Source organism: Hyla sarda, chromosome 2 (genome assembly GCF_029499605.1).
Source record: "Hyla sarda isolate aHylSar1 chromosome 2, aHylSar1.hap1, whole genome shotgun sequence".
NCBI classification, from domain to species: Eukaryota; Metazoa; Chordata; class Amphibia; order Anura; family Hylidae; genus Hyla; species Hyla sarda.
Genome location: NC_079190.1, coordinates 9268795 through 9290110, shown reverse-complemented (window position 1 = coordinate 9290110; position 21316 = coordinate 9268795). Strand labels below are relative to the sequence as shown.

Below are 21316 nucleotides of genomic sequence, written 5' to 3'. Positions count from 1 at the left end.
ACTAAATACAAAGATAAACAAAATAGGAAAAGGATAGTTGAAACCAAAAGAACATGTAGTTAGTACATCTGGATTTATTGAGTACCCACTCTGGGTCTTTTTTCTCACTGTTGACCATGTCACCATCAATATATACATCAATATACTTATAAAAACATGAAAATATTAAATAAAAATTATATGAGCAGTCGCACAGGTGTCTTCCACTTTGAGGTTCTGTAAACTGAAAAAAATAATAAGAAAAAAAGAAAAGAAAAAGAAAATTTGTGAAAATCAATGATAGCAATACATAACAATAATCATATCCATATTCATAATAATGCAGATCTAAATTGTGTCAAAGAAGTCCCAGCTGAACTTGTATAATTTTATCAACAGATGTAATAGTTGAAGATTGTCATAGAGAATCTATTTTGAAACCCAAGACTAGAGCTAAACATACTAGGATTCCTTTTATTTCTACCTATTCTGCACATAGTAACCATATCTCTAATATTTTGAATAAACACTGGCCTATTATGCGAGATAGCTTTAAAAACATCAGTGAGTTCAGAGCGAACCCTCTGATGTCGTACAGACGATCATATAACCTAAGAGACAAACTAGTAAAAACAGAGGTTCCTTCACAGAAAGTTAGTCATCAAACTTTCCTAGGATCCCAAAGAAAAGGATCCTTTCCTTGCCTCACGTGTATCAACTGTCCCTCAATGTTGAAGGGCAATGAGTTTACCCACCCCACAACACAGAAAAAATACCGGTTGAGACAGTTCCTGACGTGCGACCCCGGTTGGGTGGTCTATGTGTTGGTGTGCCCATGTGGACTGCTTTATGTGTGGTCAAACCACGTGCAGTCTCAAGGTGCGCATCAACAACCATAGATACAGCATCCGTAAGCACAGGATGGATCTTCCTGTTTCACAGCATTACACTGAAGTAGGACACACTGACAAAGATTTAAAATTTATGGCACTAGAATCTGTTCCCAAGCCCAATAGGGGTGGTGATAGGTTGGCAAGGTTAAAACAGAGGGAATTCTGGTGGATTCATCAGTTGAACACACTCCGTCCTACTGGTCTTAATGTCGACTTCAATATAATATAATAAGAATGGTGAGCATATTTCCTTTACTCTATTCATACCTCTTGACAATCTTCAACTATTACATCTGTTGATAAAATTATACAAGTTCAGCTGGGACTTCGTTGACACAATTTAGATCTGCATTATTATGAATATGGATATGATTATTGTTATGTATTGCTATCATTGATTTTCACAAATTTTCTTTTTCTTTTCTTTTTTTCTTATTATTTTTTTCAGTTTACAGAACCTCAAAGTGGAAGACACCTGTGCGACTGCTCATATAATTTTTATTTAATATTTTCATGTTTTTATAAGTATATTGATGTATATATTGATGGTGACATGGTCAACAGTGAGAAAAAAGACCCAGAGTGGGTACTCAATAAATCCAGATGTACTAACTACATGTTCTTTTGGTTTCAACTATCCTTTTCCTATTTTGTTTATCTTTGTATTTAGTTTTTTCATTATTTTTTTATTATTTTTATACTTTAAATAATTATTATTTATTATCATTTTATTTGCATATTTTAATTTATCATTTATTTTCATTATTTTGACATCTGGAGGTTGGCCTAAAATATTATTATATATGCATGAGTCTATGGTGCTATTTAAATATTAGCACACTCCCAAAATTGTCTGTAGTGGGAACTCTAGCGAACCGGGGATTCCTAACAGAACCTCGCGTTCGTTGGATGAACCTTTGGCATCCTCGGGTGGTGACCCGGTTTCTGGACACATCCGGGGTTGCCCTACAAACCAGGGAGGGTCTCTAGTAGATGGCCTTTATCCTCCTTCCCTAGCCCAAGGGAGAGAACATTAATAATAAAGAATTACACTGGTTTGGTGTACCAATATCTTTTGATCATTTTATTTTATTTGTATTTATTATTTTTTATTTTATTTTTTATTTTTTTATTTTTTATTTCTTATATATATATTTTCGTTTATCATTATGTTTTTATTTTTTTTATTTGTATTTATTTTATTTCTATTTGCATTTCATTTCATTTCTCCTATTCTGTGCAATATCTTATTACTCTATACATTGGGATTGATTGTGTGCCATTCCTCGGGCGCTGTTCACACACTAGACCATTCTCCATCTGATTCATACGCTTCTCACGGGCGCAAGTTCAGGCATCTGTGGGCTCCATGACTACAGCATCACGTGATCGCTGTTAGTCATGTGACATGTTCATCTGACCGGAACTCGGTCGCTCGCAATAGTAGACGCCGAGAACGGCGTCCCATGCTGCGGGCGCCATACTGTTATGCTCAGGAGCATCTCACAGGTATCTCCACTTACTACTATACTAGTATATATTATTTAATATTGTTATCAGCTGCAGTTATTAATAGACAATTATATGTATTATGAGATTTTCAAGCATGTTTTTAATCTACCGCACATTTTATGTAATGCACTTTATATAATATGAATGTACACTTTTGATACTGTTTACACTGCTTGTAATGCAATGCATTTTTTGCACTTATGCACTTTATTTTGCTAATTGTTTATATTGATCATGATGTTGATTACACACATATGTTTGGGTATATATACCCCCTACTTGAGTTGTGTCACTAAGCTTGAAAATGGTCCTATGGTAGGACAGAAACGTTGCTGCTATGTGAGCCAATAAATCACCACTTTTTTTCACGTTATTGAGGAGTGCTGCGCTTTTTCTACATATATATATATATACATATATATATATATATATATACATATATATACATATATATATATATATATACATATATATATATATATATACATATATATATATATACATATACACATATATATATATACACATATATATATATACACATATATATATATATACATATATATATATATACATATATACACATATATATATACACATATATATATATATACACACACACACACATACACATGGATATATAGAGAGCGAGAGAGAAAAAAAAAATATATATATATATATAGATATAGATAAATATACAGATAGATAAATAGATAAAGAGATATAGATAAAGAGATACAGATAGATAAAGGAGATGGATAGATAAAGGAGAAGGATAGATAAAGGAGAAGGATAGATAAAGGAGATGGATAGATAAAGGAGATGGATAGATAAAGGAGATGGATAGATAAAGGAGATGGATAGATAAGGAGATGGATAGATAAGGAGATGGATAGATAAGGAGATGGATAGATAAGGAGAAGGATAGATAAGGAGATGGATAGATAAGGAGATGGATAGATAAGGAGATGGATAGATAAGGAGATGGATAGATATTCCAGCTGAAGTGGAGATTGCGACCAATATGTAATAGGTCTACAGTTTTGACTTTGAATCAGTGCCAAGCCCAATAACTACAATCACCTATGCATTCAGTACACAGTGAGGGTTGTCACTCTACTCATTGCCCAGGATTGATCAAAACTGAGAAAAACTCATGGCAATCCCACAGCACAGCTTTCATTTTACCAAAGTTATCTGTAACATTAAAGCTGAGCTCTGATTGGTTGCTATGGGCCACACAGCAGGTTCCTTACTTGTGGATGTGGTCCAGGAACTTTGCCACTGTTCGCTCCCTTTGGTCTGGTGGTAAGCGGGTATGAACAGCCAGATCTTTCATGACGTTGAAATCGCTTCTCATTCTTTCAGTCAGGCCTGTTTTATAAAAGGGAAAAGTTAGAACTCTGGTAACATTTTTAGAGGGTATGCCTTGTATGCACAGTTAGCAATGTTCACTGTAAGCTGATTGATGCACATCCAGATGTTGTAACCAGGGTAGAGTTCCATTTGCTTTAAATGTATTTAAGGGGGTTGTCAACCAAAAACTAACTTCCTTAGGGGGATAAGTAGCTTGAAAGCGTTGAAGTAACAAGTCAGCAGGCAGAAGCAAAGTTAGGGAAGAGGCAAGAGGTTAAAACAAACATAGGAACGCAGGATATATAGGAATGGTGGAAAAAAAGTGATTTTTGTCTTACCGTAAAATCCTTTTCTGTGGAAGAGAGCAAAGACGGCCACGTGGCAACTGTACAGAACTGCGAGGCCGAAGCCATGAAGTGAAAGGCCCAGGATGCTCCGTAAAACGGGCAGAATGAGCCAAAACCCGGAAGGGGGAAATTTCCCCTTGCAGCGGTAAGCAGACCGGATCCACCGAAAAATGGTGGCCGTAGAAGCAGGTCGTCCTGTAAGACGACCTTCCAGAAAAACAAAAAAAGGAGTCACACTGCCGAAAGGAAGTGAGAGAGATAAGTCCGAACAGCCCTTTGTGGAGCCAACTCCCTGGGATGAGAAGGGGCCGGAAAAAAAAAAAGATTGCAGGACGATGTCCTCATTGAGATGAAAAAGTCGAAACCATCTCAGATAAAAAGGACGGACCTGGACAGAAAACAACTTGCCTGGTATACAACCAGGAAGGCAGAACGGCAGGAGTAAACTGCCAGCTCTGACACCCACCTAACAGAGGTAAGAGTAATAAGGAACGCCACCTTCCAGGGAAGGAGGCGAAGAGGAATGTCCCTGAGAGGTTCAAAAGGAGCGCCTTGCTGGGCACCTAAGACCAAGAGTAAGTCCCAAGGGGGAGAAGGGGACCCAGAAGGAGGGGCAGTGTGTGCCACTCCCTGAAGCAGGTCTGGACATGAGAATTGACGACAGAGGACTTTGAAAAGGAAAGAAAAGGAATGAAAAGGGCCGAACTTTGACCCTAAGGGGAGCTGAGAGCCAACCCTTGGGCCAACCCTGGCTGGAAAGGGAAAAGGGGTCAGGGAAGGAAAACCACGACCAGAGAAAAAAGGCTGAGATTCACACCAATGAAGAGGAAGGCTTGCGAGCCCTCAGCATGGAGTGAACCACTTGGGAAGAGAAACCGTGGTCTCAACCTCCACGCCGTCAAAAGCAGAGATGGTAAATAGGGGCGGCACAGGGGACCTAAGATAGGAGGTCGGGGCGAGAGGGAAGGCAGAGCGGTAAGTCGTTAGGAGCCTGACCGCGATGACGTACCACGCCCACCGGAGCCAGTCTGGGCCACGAGAATGGCGGGAATGCCCTCTGCAGTGTGTTTCCTCAGGACTCTGGAATGAGATGAAGGGGGGAAAACAGATAAGGTAGGGCCAGGCCCAACTAAGAAAAAGATAAGGTAAGGCAAAGCCCGACGAGGAGAGAGGAACCCTGCAGTTGTGGCGGGACGAGTAGAGGTCCACTCCTGGAGCGCCCTAGAGGTTGCAGGTCACTGCAAACACCTCCGTATGTAGGGACCACTCGCCTTGGATGGCTGAGGACCAGCTGAGACAGACGACCTACCAGTTGAGTATGTCCGGAATGAAGATCGCTGAGATGGTCGGAAACTTGAGTTCCGCCCAGAAGGGAATTTCCCGAAGAAGCAAGCAAAGATAGAATTGCTCTAGTCCCAGCATGTTGATGGGGAGAAGGGCTTCTGGGGAGGGGGGGGGGGGACCAAGACCCCAGACCGGTCGGTCCTTGAAAACACCTCCCCAGTCCAACAGACTGGCAGGAAGGAGCACCCCTGAAAGGCAAGGGGAAACGAAGCCACCATATAAGGGACCGACAAGACTGTCGAGAGAGAACGATCTTGCAGTCGAGAGACAAAGGGGACCAGAAGAGAATCACCAGTTGAAGAGGTCGGTGATGAAACTGGGCGAATGGCACGGCCTCCACGGCCGCCAGCAACCGACTCAGGACAGTATGCAAAAGCGAATGGAAACTGGAGCAGGATGCCGAAGTTATCTGACTCCTGACAAGAGAGTCAGCCGAATGTACGGCAGAGTCGAAAGCGGGCAGAGGCCGCGTCGAACTGGAGCCCCAGCGGAGAGGTTGAACATGTCACGATTAACCATCCAACCGAAAAGAAAACAAGGGTTGGAGGTTGAGACTAAGACTCCCTAGAGTCTGAGCCCTGGTTGGACGCTCTGATCAGGAGGTCGTCCAAGAAAGTAATCACTGAAACAACTCTTGGCCATAACAGGGCTATCACAGGCGTCAAGTCCTTGGTAAGGACCCAAGGAGTAGTGGTCAGACCGAAAGGGAGAGCCACAATAGAAAATGGCCATCCGGAACTGCAAAGCGGAAGTACCGCTGATGACCGGGAAATATTGGAATGTGGAGACAGGCATCCTTGATGTCCACCGAGGGAAGAAAAACTCTCCTTGAACCATGGACTCCAGCACTGAACGGAGAGACTCCATTTGGAATGGGAAGAAGAAGATGTTGGTGGAGATGCTCGAGAACCAAGATTGGGCGAACAGCAACGCCCATCTTGGGGACCACAAAGAGGTTTGAATAAAAAACCTAGAAAACGTTCCCCTGAAGGAACAGGGACAATTACTCCCTGGATGAAAGGGAACTGCAACGCGCCTCCGCTAGAGAGGAGGACCGGTCCGGGAAGAAAATAGCAGTCCCATGGAAGGGAGGCAAATTTGACCCTGTATCCGTTGGCTACAACATCCCTGACCCAGGAAACCGGAAAGTGCATGTCCAGGCCTCCCGGAAGAGTAAGACGACCAACCACCCGAGAAAAGTCGGCGACCCCTCAGGTCGAGGTAGGCCTACGGGTGCCTGCTGGGGCCGTCAAACAGCCGGAACGGTTAGCCAACCTCCGGGATGGACGGGTCAGGAAGGCGAGAGCCCTCTCCCCGTGAAGGTGCCCGGCTGGACCTTTGTTGGTACCAAAGGTCCGCAGGACCGGAAGGAGGAGGACTTCTGATGGAAAGTGGTTCTGCGAGCCTTATCCAGAGGTATAAGCAGGAAGAAAGGAAGAAACTGCTGTCTCAAAGGCAAATTTTGCCAAGGTCTCCACCCCTTGTCCGCTGGATACTGGAAGGCAGCTGCAAAAGCCAACGGCAAGACAGTCGCCTTAGAGAGGCGGGAGAATGGTAGATCCACAGTTGGAAAGGAGGTCCACCGCACAATGAGGTTCTTTGCGAAAGGACACCGCGCTTGAACCTTCTTCGTTTTCTGAAACTTTTAGTCAGGGTGCCTTCAGGCGGATTCCAGCAGGGCGTCAAATTCAGCAAGAGAGCTGAAAGTCTTGGTTGCCGGTCGGGCACGAAGAAAGGAGACTTCTGGAGACACGTCCGAAGTTCCTGGGTCCTCTAGACGAAAGGTGTCTCTTATGGGCGAAACCAATGAGTTCAAAGTGTCGGCAGAATCCGAGCAGTCCTCAGACGAATGCCGATTCGGAAACCTCATCCACAAGCTCTCCAGGCGAATGGGAACGCGTTGAGGCAGCCCTAGATAAGGAAGAGACTGACCCGGTACACGGTTCTGGAGAGCCAGAGCGGTGACTGCGGGAGCGTCCTCTGAAAGAGGGACACTTGCGATAAGCTGAGGTAGCGGGGCGAGACCTATGATGGGAACGCCGGTACCTGTCCGAAGATCCCGGGGATGATTACGAGGAAACACCCCTATTACGCTTGTGAGAAGCATAGGGAGAAGGGGAGCGAGTCCCCCCGGAGGGCCGATGGAGGTAGAACCTCTCCAAGGCAGTCACCACAGAACGGGAGACCTGCGCCAAGTCGGATATAGACTGTCAGAGGGAAGAAACCCAGGCTGGAGGGAAGGCCGAACCCACCGGGTCTGTAGAACATCCCGGGTAGTAAAACCCCCGGGGGGGGGGGTCTGGGGGAGCAGAGGTTCAGCAGAACCAGACATTTGTGTTACAGCTATTACAGGTGTAATAAGTAACTAAGGACCTAGCTATCTGTTTAGAGTAAGGAACAGTTCTGGGCACGGACATAGTAATAAAAAGGAACAGTCTCACCCTGGTCTGTGTCCCTCAGACTGCTGCTGTGAGCAGAGAGAGGGAGAGAGAGAACGCTGGACCAATGGCCAGAGGGGGCGTGTCAGTTACAATGACACTTTCATTGGCTCTACAAACCCCCTGCGCACGCACAGCGCTGATTGGAGGGGATTCGCGCCATCCTGAAAGGCTTCGGCGCACCGGGCCGCCGAAGAAATAATAACCCAGATAATGATGGCGCCCGCTCCCGGCCCCGAGCGCACCTTGTGAACTCATGTGCGCCTCGGGGGAACGGAGCGGGAGAACGCCGTCGGCAGAACACTGCCGAAAACGAAAGTAAAAATGCGGCCGGGCTGAAGGAGCGACCGCCGAACAGATACGCTGCGGCTGCAGAGGACAGCCGCCTTATACATACTGTGCACCAAACACACACATGCCCGCAATATATAAATGCCACTGCTCAAACCCCAATAAAAACTTTCCCCCATAGAGTAAAAAGGGAGGGAAGAACCCCTCCTGGCCAGTCCCATAAACCCTTATAGAAAAAAGGGTGTCTCCAGCTGTTGAGAGTCCAGTACCCAAGGAAAAAAAAAAGGGGGAAACATACTCACCTTAGTCATAAGAACTTACCTAATGAACTTTCCTGATGAAGCCTTCAGCCAGCTTTTAGTCACCTGCATCATGCCGGGCTTGAAAAGCGAGACGAGCAGGGAAAAGTGGGGGACCCGTGAGGTACAACCCCAGGCGCTGGCCGTTGGCGAGAGGGGGTTGACAGTACATCCACGATGTCTGTGCCCCCTCAATCGCAAATGGGGAAACAGCGAACGCTATGTTCCTTAGTCCCCACCTGAAAACAGGAAAATAAAAGGAAATAAGAAACTAAACGTCCCTATGTGAAAAAAAAAAGTTAGATCAAGTCCGGGGAGAACCCCAGACTAGTGTCCATCTCCTGCAAACACTAACCTTAAACTGATTACCTCAGGCTCTGTAGGCGGGAATATCCTGCTGGGAGCAGCCGACTTTTTGATTTCCATAGTGTCAAGTCTCCTAGCATCAACAGCATATACCCAAGGTCTGTGTCCCCCAATGAAGCCGATAGAGAAACCACAATCACATGCTGGAAACATGAAGTAGTAGTTTTAAAGGAGTACTGCAGCCATAGACAACTCAGAGGTTAGGGGGAAGTGCTGATCGCGGGAGATCCGACAGCTAGGACCCCCTGAGACTCCCGTATGGGGACCAAAGAAGTACTTGAGACAGAGCTGGAGCCTGGACAGGAACGTATCTAAATTACATGATAGAAAAAAGGAGTTTTTACAATAAAATGAGGTCTAAACAATCTTTTTAGAGCAGCCGTGCACCTTGTGTAGGGAGTTTATGGGGGGGCAAGAAAGACCAACACTTCCAGACCACACAGACGCAGCCATTTATAGCAGAAAAAGGGACTCTACAAACTGATATTTTGAGGCCACGTCATTCCATCTTAATGGTCTATTCACATGCACAGTATTCTGTGCAGATTTGATGCGCAGACTTAATGAACAGGATTTCCTGCTGCAGATTTCAATCTAAACTGACGACTGTATACAGCAAGCAATAGACATGGCTCCAAATAATGATAGCAACTAATAGCATATGCAACCATTTGGAGTCACCTTTTGAAGCCTCTCTTTAAAAAAGGCTTTCCCACGTGACATTTATAATCATGGCAAGCACTGTTTTAATGTGGCTGTATTTTTAAGACTAATGCAAAAATTATAACATAAAGCAAGAAGAAAAACAAAAAACACACTCACCTGTTAGGTTACATAACTCTGGTATCAAAACAATGGCCGCATTAGTAACACCGGGCCTGGTTCTCTTCGGGATGTTCACTATCAAAGGCTGGCGCAGGTCTTTAATGTTTTCATTGTATTGCTGAAAATAGTGCAAAAGAAAAAAGCAGGTTGATGAAGGTGAACTGCCCATCAAATATTAAAGGAGATATATTTCATATAAAATAAAACATTTCTTTATTTCCAAGCTGTATTTATTTGGTTGGAAAATTGAGTGACAACCAAAAAGTTTTCTCAGGGTGTAGGACCAGAGTCTCCCAATGTAATGCAAGAAGACTTACATTTTTATAGTATTCCAGAAAGGTAATCTCACTTCCATCAGCCTTCTTAAAAGACGACTCTGGAGTCATGTTCCAGGATATTTCATCTATACGGTAGGTTTTATTGTTGTATCTACAGATAAGAATGTACATTATACCAAAAATTACAAATTATAATATACAGTAAATGCAACTATAACAAGAAAGGAAAGATACAAAAGTCACAGATTAGACTTCAATCCAAGACATACAAATAGGATCACCAAGCAAAGAGCCAAGGTATAGTATAATCTTTAGAGGATGAAGGTGAAGATGGGACTGAAAAATCACATGTTCTCTATGGAGAAGGGAGGGGTAAGCTGCCGCCAGACAGCTCTGGCTTATCCCTTTTCAAAACAATAGGGTTAGGCAGTGTAAAGCCAACACCCCTGACCCTGTTCTCCACCAATGTCATCTGAGTCTTGAGAGGCTGCCATACACCTTAGTCAGCTGAACTTGCTAAAAAGTTGTGTGGGCACCTTAAACTGCTCCAACTTAATGCTTTCTAGTACAGCTTGGCTGTGAAACTTTTAATAGCAGCCACATTGTGGAAGCCTGGGGTACAACCACACAGTTCATACTATACAGTCAGTTAATTTTCTAGTTCATAAGGAATTGTCTAATGCTATGTGGTAATATTCTCTCCTATTGTGTCCCAGAGTTATAGGAGAAGATCAGAATATGCCTGGAAAGAACCCATGATATAAAGACTGCCTTTTCTTTATGAACACTTGGATCTCTATCAGTGTTTGCCACAGCTGGAGGCACCCGGGTACACTTACCTGGTTAGTACAATCTGTCCGACAAGCTCTTTGATGCAGATGTCCTGGAATCTCTGAGGTCCACATGAGGAATAGATATTGGTCATCATGTCATGAACAGTTTCATTCCTGAGAACTTTATGGCTGACGTCAATACTCAACATGATGCTGCTTTCATACTGTAAGATTGACGTAGAAAAACCAGGCCAGATGGCGAGACTGACGGGAGAAGAGACAAGACGTAAGAGACAAACTTCTAGTGAAAACACAAGTAACGGGAACACAAAAATTCTAAAACAAAATGCACATGGCCTAATAAATTCCTTGTCAGTGATAAACAAAAAAAAAAAAAAAAACTGACAGGTAATTATGATTTGGCATATATAGAGCTACTAGCTGAGTACCCAGCGTTGCCCGGTTTTTCCTTCCTAATCCTTGTTGGGGAGGAAAATAAACAAGGGAGGAAGCTGTTGACTTCATATCCCGACCTCCTTTCCCGTCCTCCTATCACGACCTCCTATCCTGACCCGTAATATGTGACCAGGTATTGAAATATCTCCAGCCATATGGAAGTTATGTGGGAACATACATTTCCCATTGATTTGCATGGGACTTTAAACAAAAAACCCGACCCTCACAAGTGGGGGTAGTTAAGGGTTAAATTAACTATCCTATATTTTAAGTGGACATATAAGTAACATGTGATCAAGTAAACATCCCCAGCCGTTTGGAAGTTATGCAGTAACATATTTCCCATAGACTTATATGGGACTTTAAACAAAAAACCCACCCCTGGCATATAAGTAACATGTGGCCAAGTTTCATGTTAATATCTTTAGCCGTGATGCTGGAACATACACACGATGAGATATATATATTATATATAATATATATACTAGCTGAGTACCCGGCGTTGCCCGGTTTTTCCTTCCTAATCCTTGTTGGGGAGGAAAATAAACAAGAGAGGAAGCTGTTGACTTCATATCCCGACCTCATTTCCCGTCCTCCTATCACGACCTCCTATCCCGGACCTCCTATCCCGGTCCTCCTATCCCGACCTGTAATATGTGTACCAGTTATTGAAATATCTCCAGCCATACGGAAGTTATGTGGGAACATACATTTCCCATTGATTTGCATGGGACTTTAAACAAAAAACCCGACCCTCACAAGTGGGGGTAGTTAAGGGTTAAATTAACTATCCTATATTTTAAGTGGATATATAAGTAACATGTGACCAAGTATTATCGAAATATCTCAAGCCGTTTGGAAGTTATGCAGTAACATATATTTCCCATAGACTTGTATGGGACTTTAAACATAAACCCCGCACCTGGCAAATGGGAGTACCCGGCGTTGCCCGGTTTTTCCTTCCTAATCCTTGTTGGGGAGGAAAATAAACATAAGAGGAAGCTTTTGACTTTATATCCCGTCCTCATATATTGTTGTCATATCCCCGTCCACCTATCCCCGTCCTTATATACGGACCCGTAATATGTGACCAGGTATTGAAATATCTCCAGCCGTACGGAAGTTATGTGGGAACATACATTTCCCATTGATTTGCATGGGACTTTAAACAAAAACCCCGACCCTTACAAATGGGAGTAGTTAAGGGTTAAATTAACTATCCTAGATTTTAAGTGGACATATAAGTAACATGTGACCAAGTATTATCGAAATCTCTCCAGCCATTTGGAAGTTAAACAGTAACATATATTTCCCATTGACTTGTATAGGACTTTAACCCCTTAAGGACTCAGGGTTTTTCAGTTTTTGCACTTTCGTTTTTTCCTCCTTACCTTTTAAAAATCATAACCCTTTCAATTTTCCACCTAAAAATCCATATTATGGCTTATTTTTTGCGTCGCCAATTCTACTTTGCAGTGACATTAGTCATTTTACCCAAAAATTCACGGCGAAATGGAAAAAAAAATCATTGTGCGACAAAATCGAAGAAAAAACGCCATTTTGTAACTTTTGGCGGCTTCCGTTTCTACGCAGTGTATATTTCGGTAAAAATGACACCTTATCATTATTCTGTAGGTCCATACGTGTAAAATGATCCCCTACCTATATAGGTTTGATTTTGTCGCACTTCTGGAAAAAATCATAACTACATGCAGGAAAATTTATACATTTAAAAATGTCATCTTCTGACCCCTATAACTTTTTTCTTTTTCCCCGTACAGGGAGATATGAGAACTCATTTTTTGCGCCTAGATCTGAAGTTTTTATCGGTATGATTTTTGTTTTGATCTGACTTTTTGATCACTTTTTATTCATTTTTTAATGGTATAAAAAGTGACCAAAAATAAGCTTTTTTGGACTTTGGAATTTTTTTGCGCGTACGCCATTGACCGTGCGGTTTAATTAAGGATATATTTTTATAGTTCGGACATTTACGCACGCGGCGATACCACATGTTTTTTTTTTAATTTACACGGTTTTATTTTTTTTTATGGGAAAAGGGGGGTGATTCAAACTTTTATTAGGGAAGGGGTTAAATAACCTTTATTAACACTTTTTTTTTACTTTTTTTTTGCAGTGTTATAGGTCCCATATTCCGAAGTTGCATGTACTGGGCAATAAAAATACAAAAGAAAGGTGCTAAACTTTTTTTGCAATACAGTTCCCGTATCAGGTGATGAAATAAAAAACGAATTCCTCAAAACTGGACTAAACTATCAAAACGGGTGTACAAATTTCAACCCGTATACTGTTTGAAAAATGATGTCCGGTTGCATTCTTTTTTTAGGGAAAAAAAATGTATACGTTTTTAACTCTTCATTCCATTTTAAATAAAGTTCTACTTGTTTGATTGAAACTCCAAGAAAAAAAAAAAAAAAACAACTGTGCAAAGTAAAAAACCGTATGGTGAAAACTGGATGGAACCGTATGTGCACACGCTTCTGTACGGTTCCCATTGACTCCCATGTTAAAAAAAAAAAAAAAAAAAACTATACTGTTTTCTATGGTTTTACACCCGGACCAAAAAATGTGGTAGTCTACGGTTTTGGGTACAGGTAAAAAAAAAAACAGACAAAACCGTATAAGACGTAAAACAGACTAAACCGGATGATGCCTGTGACATACGGTTTACAATGTTAAGTCAATGCATACGGTTTTCTATACGGTTCCGTACGGTTTTTAACTTGAAACCGTATACGGGAACTGTATAGCAAAAACGTGGTGTGCATACACCCTTAGTGGGCACTGCCTGCTGCACTCACACACTTGCTCCTCCAAAGTGAGTCACCGAGGGCTTACAGAATGATGACACCAGCAACACAATCTTGTGCAGTGGTCTTCAACCAGCGGACCTCCAGATGTTGTAAAAATACAACTCCCAGCATGCCCGGACAGCCAACGGCTGTCCGGGCATGCTGGGAGTTGTAGTTTTGCAACATCTGGAGGTCCACAGGTTAAAGACCACTGATTTAGGACATAGGGACAGCAGATGCTTTAGCATACTCCTATACCATTATATCAGCAGTAAAATCACATTCTCTAGAGACATGTACTGTGGAATACAAACCTCATAAATCAATCGTACAAGAGCAAGTAGAAAAGGAACATATCTTGCAGGAAAAAAAAAAAAAAGTAGTTTTGTTCTGGGTTATTGAACTCCCCCCCCCCCCCCCCCCCCAATCCCACTCCACACACACTCAACTGTTTACTCTATTTATTCCCTATTGAGATATGGCGGCTGCAAAGGACCCAGTAAATATGCCACATGGCAAAAAATAAGAAAGCCTGTTTGCTGCCAACTCATTTTAACTGCATAGTAACTTCACAGGGCTTGGCATGGTTCATGGGGGGTAGTTCTGCTTATTACACACCGGTGAGCTCTGACTTCTGTCGCATCATTTGGGTTGTAATAGTTGCGTCCAATCTGCTTCATGTTCAGTATCTTCAGAACTCTGTGAAAGCGAAAATGAGAGGTGAACCAAAATTTCTTGCCAAGCTTACATCATATGAGGATCTCAAAAGTATGAGAATATAAAGAAATAGACAAGAATTACAGAAAACATGTGAATCCTCACAAAGCTGTCCTTTCATTTCTGCGGAGTACAGAGGTAAGTGACTCATGGGAGAAACTCCGGTCAAAAGTGAAAATCTGTCTGTGCCCGCACCTGAGCACTGTAAAGGCTTTACACTCTTTGTAGTCCCTGTTACGGCCCATTTACACTACAGAATTTCCGCCAAGAGAACTTTCAGGTAGAGATTCAGCTTTCAGCAGGTGCTGGCCAAATCAAACCAGTCATAAAGCACCATGCCCATTGGCAACAATGCAACATGTTCATATGGCATATGTTTAGGACGGGTCCCTTGGGGGAGAGGCCATGACTCAATGTGTACAGTGAGCAACATATACTTCAACGATTTTGAGACATTAAAATTTTAATTAAAGGGGTATTCCAGGCAAAAACTTTTTTAATATACATCAACTGGCTCCGGAAAGTTAAACAGATTTGTAAATTACTTTTATTAAAAAATCTTAATCCTTCCAATAGTTATTAGCTTCTGAAGTTGAGTTGCTGTTTTCTGTCTAACTGCTTTCTGATGACTCACGTCCCGGGAGCTGTGCAGTTCCTATGGGGATATTCTCCCATCATGCACAGCTCTCGGGACGTGACATCATCATTGAGCAGTTAGACAGAAAACTTCAGAAGCTAATAACTATTGGAAGGATTAAGATTTTTTAATAGAAGTAATTTACAAATCTGTTTAACTTTCCGGAGCCAGTTGATATATAAAAAAAAAAAAAAGTTTTTGCCTGGATAACCCCTTTAAGAATTGGTCTTGGAAAGGACTAGCTCGATTCAGACCAAGGCACCAAATACACATCTGCAGCTGCATACTGCTCATTCATTAGGATGTTAAATCTTTCTGCTAAGTTTTAGTTTCTCCTTAATACTTTAGAAAGATCACAGGAGCTACTTGGTGAAGATATTGCTATTAAATATGCAATTACACCTGTACAAAAAGGTGTGATTATAAAGAATGGGGAAGAAATTGCTAGTAATAATGCAACTTCACCCATACCTATGGTCCACAGAAGGAGGAGGATAGCAGGTTGATTGCTGGGACCCCCATGATATCCAGAACAGGGCCCTAGCATCCTGGGCATCATTCATTTCTATGGGAGTGCTGAAGATAGCCTATTGCTGTACTCTAGTATCTCCGCTATGCATAGAAATGAATAGATGTACCATCTCAGGCTCCATGACCCACAGAGAGCCAGGGCCCCATTCTGGAGATCGCAGTGTGTCAGGATCTCCACGATCTCCAGAATGGGGCCCCAGTAATCGCAGAGGTCTCAATTGTTAAGACACCTCACAATCTACTGAAGAGAGCTCTGGCCCTCTGCACGCCATGGAGCTGCAGATAGCACATCAGTCATTTCTATGGGAGCGCTGGAGATACATGAATACAGCACTCTGGTATCTCCAGCATTCCCATAGAAATGAATAAATAAATTATGTGCTGCCTGCAGCTCCATGATGTGTGGAATAAGGAGATTTTTTATGCTTACCGTGAAATCTCTCTCTCTCAAAGGATCCATTGGGGGACACAGACCATGGGTGTATGCTGCTGTCACTAGGAGGCTTGACACTATGGCAACAAGAAAAGTCGGCTCCTCCCAGCAGGGTATACCCGCCCACAGGCACCTGAGCTAATCAGTTTTAGTCCCAGAGCAATAGGAGAAGACCAACAGGTGAAGAGAAAACCACAAACTGTCCGAGCAACCAGGAGAAAAGGCAACTGAACACCCCTTCGGACAGATAACTGAAATAGGAACACCAGAAAAAGGGTGGGAGCTGTGTCCCCCAATGGATCCTTCGAGAAAGAGATTTTATGGTAAGCATAAAAAATCTCCTTTTCTCTAACGGCTCCATTGGGGGACACAGACCATGGGACGTACCAAAGCCGTCCCTTGGGTGGGTAAGGAATAAGACAGGTGGACGGTTGGACCACCGCTGCCTGCAACATCTTACAGCCCAGAGTAGCATCAACTGATGCGAAGGTATGAATCTGGTAGAACCTTGAGAAAGTGTGCAAAGACGACCACGCGGACGCCTTACAGAACTGCAAGGCCGAAGCCACTTAGCGGAGGGCCCAGGATGCTCCGAAAAACGGGTGGAATGAGCCAAACGCCTGAAGGGTGGGATCTTCCCCTTGCAGCGGTAAGCTCCCCAAATAGCACACTGAATCCAACGAAAAATGGTGCCGTAGAAGCAGGTTGTCCTGTACGACGACCTTCCGGAAAAACAAAAAAGGGGGTCACACTGCCGAAAGGAAAAAGTGACAGAGATAAGTCCTCACCACAACCAGGTTGTGGAACAAACGCTTCCATGGATGAGAAGGGGCCAGACAAAAGGACGGTAGGACGATGTTCTCATTGAGATGAAAAAAATCAAAAACCATCTCAGGTAAGAAGGACGGATCTGGAAAGAAAACAACTTGTCCTGGTATACAACTAGGAAGAGAGAACGGCAGGAGAGAGCTACCAGCTCTGACACCCACCTAACAGAGGTAAGAGCAATAAGGAACGCCACCTTCCGGGGAAGGAGGCGAAGAGAAATGTCCCTGAGAGGGTCAAAAGGGGAGCCTTGCAGTGCACCTAAAACCAAGTGTAAGTCCCAAGGGAAAGAAGGGGACCGATAAGGAGGGGCAGCAGGGGTGTAGAAATTTGAAAAAAAAACTACTTGTCCAAGGGACTAAAGAGGAACGCAATCTACTTGTCCCTCAAGAAAATCCACTTGTCCTGGTAGATGAAATAATTTCAACCAAAATAGTACGATCCCCCCCCCACTAGACCACCAGGGATGGTGGATGGGGGGACATATTTTGATCAAAAAGTGCGCTAAGAGCCTCCATTTTTTGACTAAGAGTGCTGTTGCAACTTTCTTTTTTGTACATTTTGTATTTCCCACAGCAGCAGGCACCTGTGTATTAGGTTGTTGTGCTGGCTATTTTTCCTTTTGTTTTTACTTTGTAAGTTGGGGGTGTGGCACCCTCTTTAGCCGTGCACCCCACCCAGACTGGAGATGGCTGATCCAACATGTCACACAGTCAGAGGCTATATGCACAGCAGAGGTGAGTAATCATGTTAGGGTCCCATCCGATATGAGGCTACCTCCGCGTGGTGGATGGGGGGACACATTTTTATCAAAACATGCGCTAAGAGCCTCCATTTTTTGACCAAGAGTGCTGTTGCAACTTTCTTTTTTGTACATGGTTATAAGATCCCTTTAGACACTGCTGTCAACTTAGACAGCAGTGATCTAATGGTTTAATAGCGGCCATGGTGATCGCAGCATTCCAGGCTATTAGCGGAGGGAAAGCTGTAGCTAGCTCCTTTTACGCCCGAGGCAAGCCCCCCCCCATCTGACCCCTATTTTCCATATACAGGGATGTATGAGGGTAATCTTATGTGCCGTGATCTGTAGTTTTTATCGGAACCATTTATTGTCAGAAGTTTTATTAGGGCTTATTCACATATATACGCACTTTTTAAAATATATTAATCACTATTTTTCAGTCCTCATAGGGACTTATACTGTCTTCTGATTGGATAACAGTGAACGCCGCTGTGTTACGGGGCGGGGGGGGTGGTGGTGTTCTGCTTCTCCAGTTTGTGTGGTGCATTTTATTTACTCTAATTTATGTGTCAGAAAATGCTGGAAGTTGCATTTAGTTAGTAGATAACTACAACTCCCAGCATGCCCTGATACAGCCTATGGTTGTGTGGGTGTTGCAGCATGTTGCACTGTATAGTACAGTTAAGGTTATTGTGTAACATGCTGGGAGTTGTAGTTTTGGTTCGTGTCAGCTGCAGAGCCATAGTCTGTGTCAAGGAATACTGGGAGTTACAGTTAGTAACTACAACACCCGGCATGCCCTGATGCAGCCTATGGCTCTGCAGCTGACCCGAACCAAAACGACAACTCCAAGCATGTTACATTTTATAGTTCTACAGTTTAGGTTATGGTGCAACATGCTGGGAGTTGTAGTTTTGGTTCGGGCGTGTTTGCGTGCATCCGTGGGGCTCTTGGCCGGCGGGTGAGTAGAAAGGGGGCAGGATTCTGGGGGTGCAATTTAGTGCGGGTGACCAGAAGCCACTAAAAATAAAAAATTAGATAGCACAACTGGCAGCAGCACTTGTCAGTCCGCCCCTGTACAAAACATACATACATCGGCCACTGCCCCCTATATTATACAGTATATACATACATCATACATAGACACATACATGCATACACCGGCCACTGCCCCCTATATTATACAGTAGATACATAGACACATCATACATACATACACCGGCCACTGCCCCCTATATTATACAGTATATACATAGACACATCATACATACATACATACACCGGCCACTGGCCCCTATATTATACAGTATATACATACATACATCACAGACACATCATACATACAAACACCGGCCACTGCCCCCTATATTATACATAATACACACACACACCATACATAGACACATTATACATATACATACACCGGCCACTGCCCCCTATATTATACATTACATACATACAGACACATCATACATACAGACACATCATACATACACCCGCCGCTGCTTCCCCATCATACATTACATACACACATCATACATACACAGACATCATACACACATCACACATACACTCAAACCATACATATACACCATACATATGCACACATCATACATACACCCGCTGCTGATACACCCCCCCTAATCATACATTACATACATATACAACCACCCTGCATGCTCGGCCTCCTCACCTGAGCTTCACACTCCCCGCTCTACATTACACAAGAAGCAGGGGGAGAGCGAGGACGAACACAGCTCGGGACACAGCTCCATCCCCTCCCCCGCACACTGCTCTATCCCCCTCCCCCTGATCTGTCTCCACAGGACCTCATCTACCACGGAGAGGCTGCAAGTTTACACTGGGAAAACACAGAGCGAGGGAGGGGAGAGAGGACGTCCGTGCACAGCTCCTGACCTCCATAATGACTGCTATGTGTGAGGAGGACAGACTGCACTGCACGGGGAGGATTTCTGTGTGTGAAGAGGACAGACTGCACTGCACGGGGCCGGGGAGGATTTCTGTGTGTGAGGAGGACAGACTGCACTGCACGGGGCCGGGGAGGATTTCTGTGTGTGAGGAGGACAGACTGCACTGCACGGGGAGGACAGACTGCACTGCACGGGGCCGGGGAGGATTTCTGTGTGTGAGGAGGACAGACTGCACTGCACGGGGCCGGGGAGGATTTCTGTGTGAAGGAGGACAGACTGGGGCACGGGGTGGGTTCTCTGAGCAGCGGCCCCCGGCTACTGAAATCAGCTGGGGGCCGCCGCCCCCTCCATACACCCTGAGCGCGGGTGTGAGGTGAGATTTCCGAAGTCGGTCCGGCCCTGCTAGCCCGATACAGGGCTAAATCTATGAAAAATTCACCTGCCCGGCGCCCAAAACTACTTGTCCCGGGCGTTGGGCAATAGGATTCCCACATCCCTGGGCAGCGTGTGCCACTCCCTGAACCAGGTTCGGACATGATAATAGAATGCCAGAGGACGTTGAAAAAGAATGGAAAGGACCGAACCCTGACCCTTAAGGGAGCTGAAAGCCAACCCTTGGGCCAGCCCTGACTGGAAAGGGAAAGGGGTCGGGAAAGGAAAACCACGACTGGAGAAAAAGACTGAGTTTCACACCAACAAAAACAAGACCGCCAGGTATGGTGGTAAATCTTGCAGAGGAAGGCTTGTAAGCCCTCAGCATGGTGTAAACCACTTGGGAAGTGAAACCGCGGGTCCTCAGAAACGCCACGCCGGCAAAAGCAGGGACGGTAAATAGGGGTGGCACAGGAGACCTGATATAGGAGGTCTGGACGATAGGGAAGGTGCAGTGGTAAGTAGGTTAGGAGTATGACCACAACGACGTACCACGGGAATGGCGGAAACGCACTCTGCTGTGAGTTTCCTCTGGACCTAGAAAAGAGAGGAAAGGGAGGAAACAGATAAGGTAGAGCAAAGCCCGACCAATAAACAGATAAGGTAGGGCAAAGCTCGCCTAAGAGAGGAAGGCTTGGTTGTGGCTGGAAGTGCAGAGGTCCACCCCTGGAGCACCCCAGAGGTTGCAGATCACTGTAAACACCTCCGGATGTAGGGACCTCTCGCCTTGGATGGCTGAGGACCCGCTGAGAAAGACCATATGCCAGAGACGCCCGGAATGAAGAGCGCTGAGATGGCAGGAAACCTGAGTTCTGCCCAGAAGGGAATTTCCCAAGAAGCAAGCAAAGAAAGGATTGCCCTAGGCCCCAACATGTTGAAGGGAAAAAGGGCCTCTCGAGGGACCAAGGCCCCAGACCGGCCGATCCTTGAAAACACCTCCCCAGTCCAACAGTCTGGCAGGGAGGGACAGGAAGGAGCGCCCACAAAAGGGCAGGGGGGGGAAATGAAGCCACCATAGAAGGGACCGACAAGACTGTCGAGAGAGAACGATCTTGCGGTCGAGAGACAATGGAGACCTGTCCCACCGGAAGAGAATCA

The 21316-nt window shown here is 44.3% G+C and overlaps 1 protein-coding gene across 7 annotated transcripts in view; it reads right to left on the bottom strand.

Annotated features, from left to right (window-relative positions):
• LOC130358207 (piwi-like protein 1) overlaps nucleotides 1–21316 on the bottom strand; it is a 107942-nt gene that overhangs the window by 40330 nt on the left and 46296 nt on the right. For all 7 annotated transcript variants that reach the window (XM_056561094.1, XM_056561092.1, XM_056561091.1 and 4 more), the window contains exons 7-11: nucleotides 14589–14669; nucleotides 10768–10965; nucleotides 9968–10079; nucleotides 9648–9768; nucleotides 3641–3758 (exon numbers count right to left, since the gene is read on the bottom strand). In XM_056561094.1, coding sequence (XP_056417069.1) covers nucleotides 3641–3758; nucleotides 9648–9768; nucleotides 9968–10079; nucleotides 10768–10965; nucleotides 14589–14669 — 630 coding nt within the window. The remainder of the gene's footprint in view (nucleotides 1–3640; nucleotides 3759–9647; nucleotides 9769–9967; nucleotides 10080–10767; nucleotides 10966–14588; nucleotides 14670–21316) is intronic.